Raw genomic sequence first — 6,117 nt, 5'->3', positions numbered from 1 at the left:
CTGCATATAACGCTGTACCCGCATATAGCGCGTTGAGTGGCGGAACCCAACGCCGCGATTTATTTATACCAGAGCGAAGAAAATGAAAGTTATTTACATGATTAGGAATCAATACATTCATATTGTTCACAGTCAGAGTCAGTAGCACTGCACTATGACAGCCTCACATTTCTAATTGAATAAATAATTATAAAAATATAACTAAGTCATATAAGTTTTTTAAAGTAAACTGCTCGAAAACCCACCAAAAATATGAAAACCAAAATTAAAAAAAAGGATTGAAATAAAACATCACAGAAACGTTTTAGAATATTTTTTGTTTATTTTCGTTTTCCAATATTCCATTCAAAACCGACATTCCGACAGTTAGAAAGACTTCGTTCAAACTATTTACAATTATTTATTTATTTATTTAACAAACATAAAGAATTAAATTCTATAAATATGATATTTATTTATAACAAAATTAGCTACTAACGTAATTAGATATTAAATATCTAGATAAATAAAAATGATCATTAAAAATTTGCCTACATAATGATCATTATCATTATTAAAATTTAAACATAAAATTAAAAACAAGCTAAAATATGTTTTTGTGATAGGTGACCTACATTGCTCATTGTTGGAAAACTTAAACGATTTAAATCTTAACATACATCTGAAGATAAATATCAAATTGTATCATACAAAAACTTTACAATATTAACGTCGTATTTACAAAGTCTTCCGTAACGGACAAATTTTATTAACTAACACTATAGCTGTCTCAATATATTTATATTCATTTATGGAAAGAAATGATCCTGTGAGCTAGCTTAGCTTAGAAACGAAAAATAAAAGAAAAAGATTAATTATACGAAAAATGAACATATTATTGAGACACCTATATATTACACTAATCTAATAAAATAATGATAAGATTTTATTTTCGAAACAAATCTAGATTATTTTTCCTGTGATTTTTCCTTAAATTTTTGCGAGTTACGGCCCTCTAACCGATTTTGCAAGCTTTCTCTAAAGAAACTAGTTTTAGCACTCTAGATATCTTCGCAAATAAAAATAAATTATACAGTACATATTCTCATCATTATTTTATTTAGAAAAGTGATACATATTTAATAATAAGTTTAACATATCACAATTTAGTGATTATGATTATAGTTATTTCGTCTTCGACTGTACAAATTGATAGGAAAACTATTTGAAACGTCATTACATTCCATTCCAATTGACACCCCCATTAGCGTATCTTTAACAAACTGTCGTTCATAATAATAGATAATTATAATTAATAATTAAATTTATTTCTAATCGTAATTAGAATAAAAAAGAAACTGTTATCAGCTGATTATACAATTTTTACACGACTTACAAATTTCACAACCTTTTAAAATAATTTGCAAATAAAAAATTCAAATATAAATTTATACAAAACGTGTCCACAAACAAAATTAAATAGAATGAGCCTAGCCTTCCATTACGTATTACAAATTATTTATTAAATTTAAGTCTAGAGTACTCGTGGAATATTAGTGATGTTATTTACAACAAATTTACAAACAAACCGTAACAAAGTCCAATATTTCGTTATTCCTAACTAATTAGGTAATTAAAATTAGGTACAACAGTTTCGGCAATTTCGGATGTTGTTTTTGTTATGTAAATTTCGATAATCTTATCACCTAAGTTAATAAATAATCCCAAATAATATATTTTATAAACAGTAAAAGTGATAAAACTGTTTTAAATTTATAACTCTCATAATGCCTATTAAAATTAAAATATATCGTTCAATTTATGACTTAGTTAAACTTAATATCACATAATAACTAAAATATATATGAAAAATAATTAACAATCAAGAAACAGAAATATCGATAATCACAAACATAAACATCGTGACAACCATAAATAATGACAACCAGAAACAGAGACAACCGAACTGTTCGTACAAATCACGAATCGCCGAAACTCACCTGATCTACACTTATTTACATATCCTATAGCTGCGTGGTCTGTCAGAGCGGTGTGTCGCGCGGGGGGTGCGCGTGGGCGTGCGGGTGGGGGTGCGGGTGGGTGCGCGGGAGCGTGCGTAAGTGTTGCATGGGGATGCAACGGTCGCTAGTACCGGTGTTGCGAGGCAGCGTGCAAGAGCCGGCGAACCCCGCTGGCGGCGGTATACCCGGTGTTTGTGTCTATAAACATATGTATGTATATAATATTATGTAATATTATTTATTACTCTAAATAAATTTTATAAAAATATAACATAAAAATATTGGTTGACAAAGGTAGGCTTATTTCTTAAATAAATCTGTTCCAGCAACCCAATGGAAGTGGTTGTTTATAAAACTAAGTGGAGAGAGTAAAAAGTTATATATGTATTGCATTAATATAATCCAAATTTAGATTATATCGATTGGATATAATCCAAATTATATTTTGTTGGGAGAACTCCTGGAAATTAATTTATATATTTGTTATTTATTATTATTCCTTCGCATGTAGCATAATAAGTAAAAAGAAGTGTTAAGACGCTTTTTAAAATTTGTACACACTTATCATAATGGGACATCCTGCGATTTACCATTGTAAATTGGTAAATTAAAATTAAATAACTTTATCAAAATTATGTTTTTATTAAAAGATATAATGCCATAGTAGCATTGACGGCCGTAAAATTTTATTTGAGGAAATATTTATGGTGTGTATGGTGTGATGATGAAAAGGCCAACTTATCAAGGATGTTTCGGTTGAAGGGTAATTATTATATTTACTTCTTCTTCTTCTACTTCTAGACGGCGTTAAAAATGCGCGCGTTTAAAATAAAAACATCATATATATGTATATATTTAATTTATATTAACACGTCAGTAGTAATCATAGTTTAATTTGCATAAGATCCGACTATGAAATCCAAATATTTAGTTAAGATTTAACTTGGCTCCTCATCCGCGCGCCGGATTAAGAAACTTTGCAGAGAAATAATGTTAATTTAAATTTTAAAATATAAAGAACATTTATTTTTACTTAATTTTGGAATGAAATTTAATAACAATAGATATTCCGTAAAACTTTCATCAAAAATATAGATTTTTTAGTTCCACGTATTTTAAAACGAACTCGCGTATATTAAGGTCTATACATTTTGGGTAACCCGATGTTTCAAACAATTCAAATAATCAATTTAAAAAGTTATTTGTCGCAATTAATGTATCAGTCTACAGTAGTACCCAGTGATAAGTCACTACGTGCTCCAATTGCCGAAATTAAGATTAATTTACGGTAATATATCAACGTAAATCTTAAGACAAATTTTGTAAAGAAATGTTTATAGAAACAAAGAAAACGCGCTTTTTCTGCATATTAGGATAAGCAGAGAAAACTTAGAATTTCTTCCAATTTCCATTAAATTTTTGAACTATATGCCACACTTTGCTTTGCTATGGCAGGGAAATAAAATTAATATTTATTTGGCCTGACGGGAAACACTCATTCAGATGCAGAGGAAATGCGTCGCATGGCTTCAATGTACGACTGTAAAATATTATGCAAGGCAATCATTTAGGCATTTAAAATTTATCATTTTTAATAAAATAAAGTTGCATATATAAATATGATGTTAATTGACCTACATGTTACATATTCTATACGAAAAAAAAATCTGATGAAAAAATGAAAATGAATATTCATTAATGCTGAATGCATATTTTTAATATTTGCATTGTGGATTCTCAATCTCTGTATTTTATCATTTTCTTTATATTTTGTTAATTTGGCAGTACCTTATTATATAATGTATGATAATAAAATGAAAATTAATTGAATCTAGTTAAATCTAGTTAATAACATGAAAATAAGGTATAATGGTATGACTGTAACCCGAAGCTTGTGAATTCGATGCCCACTCGAGGAAGTGAAATATTTATTTACGTTTATATTTTCATTTCCTGGCTCTGGTATCGAGGCGAAGCGCGGCGTTAAGTTCTACGCGCAATGCCTCCAGAATTCGGCAGAAAGTGGGGAACACTAGGTTCCGTCTGCCTACCCTGCTACGTGCGGGATAAAGCGTGAAGCTCATTTTTTTGTAAGTAAAATCTAATATTATAATTATACACACATCTATATATCTATAGTGCCTTTGCGTCGTATATTTCGAATTAAGTTAGAATTAGTGATACTTATGTGAGAGCATGCATGTGATATATGTGCAATAAAACCAAAACGTGAAAGAACCAATCTAATTTCACTCTTTTTTAAGCAACTTCTTAAATATTTAATTAAATCACAAATGCAACGCACGCATACAAAAATAAATAACTTATTTATACTATGACTGCGTCAGGCGGCCATGTTGGCTGTCGAGTTTGAATGTGATGATGGAATGGGGGTACGTGTCTGTAGTAAACCTGGTGAAAGTAATATCTTTGTAATTGAATTATTAAAAATTTATTTTGTGATTGACTTTTAGATCATTTTTTCTATAATATAATAAATATGGATGAAATTTTATCCATAGTGGTAATATTTATATTTTTCTTTACCATTTCGCTGGTGTTAATTACAAAGCCAAAATATATATTTTTTTTATGTTTCCGTTCTTTAACAAAAATTTCGCGTGTTCAGTGGTAAAACTTGGATTTTTCGAAAACGATATTTATACTAATCTCAGGAATTAAATAATAATTTTTTTACGATCACAAGAGGTAAGTAAAATAAACCTATTCAGTATTTTAAGTTGTAATTTAATAAATAAGACAAACATATTTTTTCAATTATCTCTCCAAATTTATAACCTTGTTGTAGGTACATCACTCCACCTTTCACTTCAATTTGAATTTTTAAAATGATATCTTATTCACCACCTTTCTTCATCTATCATTGAATACATATATATAACCTAATCCTATGGTATTCAAACCCTAGCTATAAAAACATATTATTTCTTTACTTACATTATTATCATGAACAGGCGGATGCGCGGGCGCAGTTCTCAATGCGCAGTAACCAGGTATACTTCCTCTTACACCAGCGATACTACCGCGTGGACGACTGTTAGGAGGTGATATTGTGGACACTTGCTGCTGTCGGTAGTAGTCGATGTGAGCAAGACCAGTCTCTTGGAGGAGGGTTATCTGCGTGGAAATATTTTGTTATAGTTTTGAACTTTATTGGTGTGGTTTTTAGGGATATAATACATTGTGATTGTGTTTATTTCGAGCCTATGACTTTTGGCACAGTAGAACAATAATTAATAAAACGTAAATTAACAAATCAATTATCAAGATAAAATCAAGATACAAACCTGCATATTATGATCTGTATCCGATGGTATTATATCAGGGTTTCTATCATCACTTTCACTATCATCCTTCTCCCTTAGTTTATCTGGTGAAGCTGGTTGGGAGGGTGGAGGAGCAGACCTTGGCTTCCGTTTAGCACATTTCTGCCGAACTGCTATCATGAAGAGGACTAGGACAACCATAAGAACGCCCCCTCCACCTACTGCTGCTGACATTGCTCCCGACATTTGGAAGGCAGTTCTTGGTAAATCTGTTTTGTAAACTTTATTTATTAGTCTTATGTACTTAGATATATCAATATTATAAAAAAAAATATCCAGTAACATTGATATTCTGATTTTGAAAAATACCAAATAGTTTACGATAAACAAAGTTAATACTTCAAATTATGTTAACGATCCAACTATTCCAACCATATCTACAAATAACTGCTTGCCTTCTTTTATGTTCAATAATTCTGTTTACCTAAGCTCTTATCATGAACATGATGTTTTTCTGGAGGTCTCAAAGTACTGGCCCGTAGTGGATAAGGATCTCCACGTCCTTTAGCGTTGTACGCTAAAACCGCAGCAGCATACGTTCTGCCGGGAACCAAGCCCACTGCTGTAAATCTTGGTACTGCGCTTGAGACATTAGCTACTATTTCCTGATGAATAAAAAATATTTATTATTTTGTTTATTTTATAAAATACTTAATTTATATATAGCTTATTTACTAATCTAAATTTGTTTATGATCCACCTGTAAGTAATTAAATATTAAGTTAAGCTAAAATAATAAAAATAAGCCTTAGCACAATTTATTTACTTAC

General features: G+C 30.2%; 1 protein-coding gene across 2 annotated transcripts in view; it reads right to left on the bottom strand.

Annotated features, from left to right (window-relative positions):
* Positions 1–298: 298 nt before the first annotated feature.
* The window catches only part of side-VII (sidestep VII transmembrane protein), a 231,262-nt gene continuing 225,443 nt past the window's right edge, over positions 299–6,117 (bottom strand). The window contains exons 14-17 of one of the 2 annotated variants that reach the window (XM_085189297.1): positions 5,772–5,952; positions 5,309–5,556; positions 4,959–5,138; positions 299–2,198 (exon numbers count right to left, since the gene is read on the bottom strand). In XM_085189297.1, the coding sequence (XP_085045423.1) occupies positions 2,022–2,198; positions 4,959–5,138; positions 5,309–5,556; positions 5,772–5,952 (786 nt within the window). In that variant the 3' untranslated portion in view covers positions 299–2,021. Of the gene's footprint in view, positions 2,199–4,262; positions 4,413–4,958; positions 5,139–5,308; positions 5,557–5,771; positions 5,953–6,117 lie in introns of those variants that run through there. The other variant, XM_085189298.1, reaches the window with a different exon arrangement.

This window comes from Heliconius melpomene, chromosome 8 (genome assembly GCF_056956725.1).
Source record: "Heliconius melpomene rosina isolate 202511_hmr_F chromosome 8, ASM5695672v1, whole genome shotgun sequence".
Taxonomy (NCBI): domain Eukaryota; kingdom Metazoa; phylum Arthropoda; class Insecta; order Lepidoptera; family Nymphalidae; genus Heliconius; species Heliconius melpomene.
The sequence above is the reverse complement of the archived record's forward strand: the minus strand, read 5'-3'. Positions and strand labels throughout refer to the sequence as shown.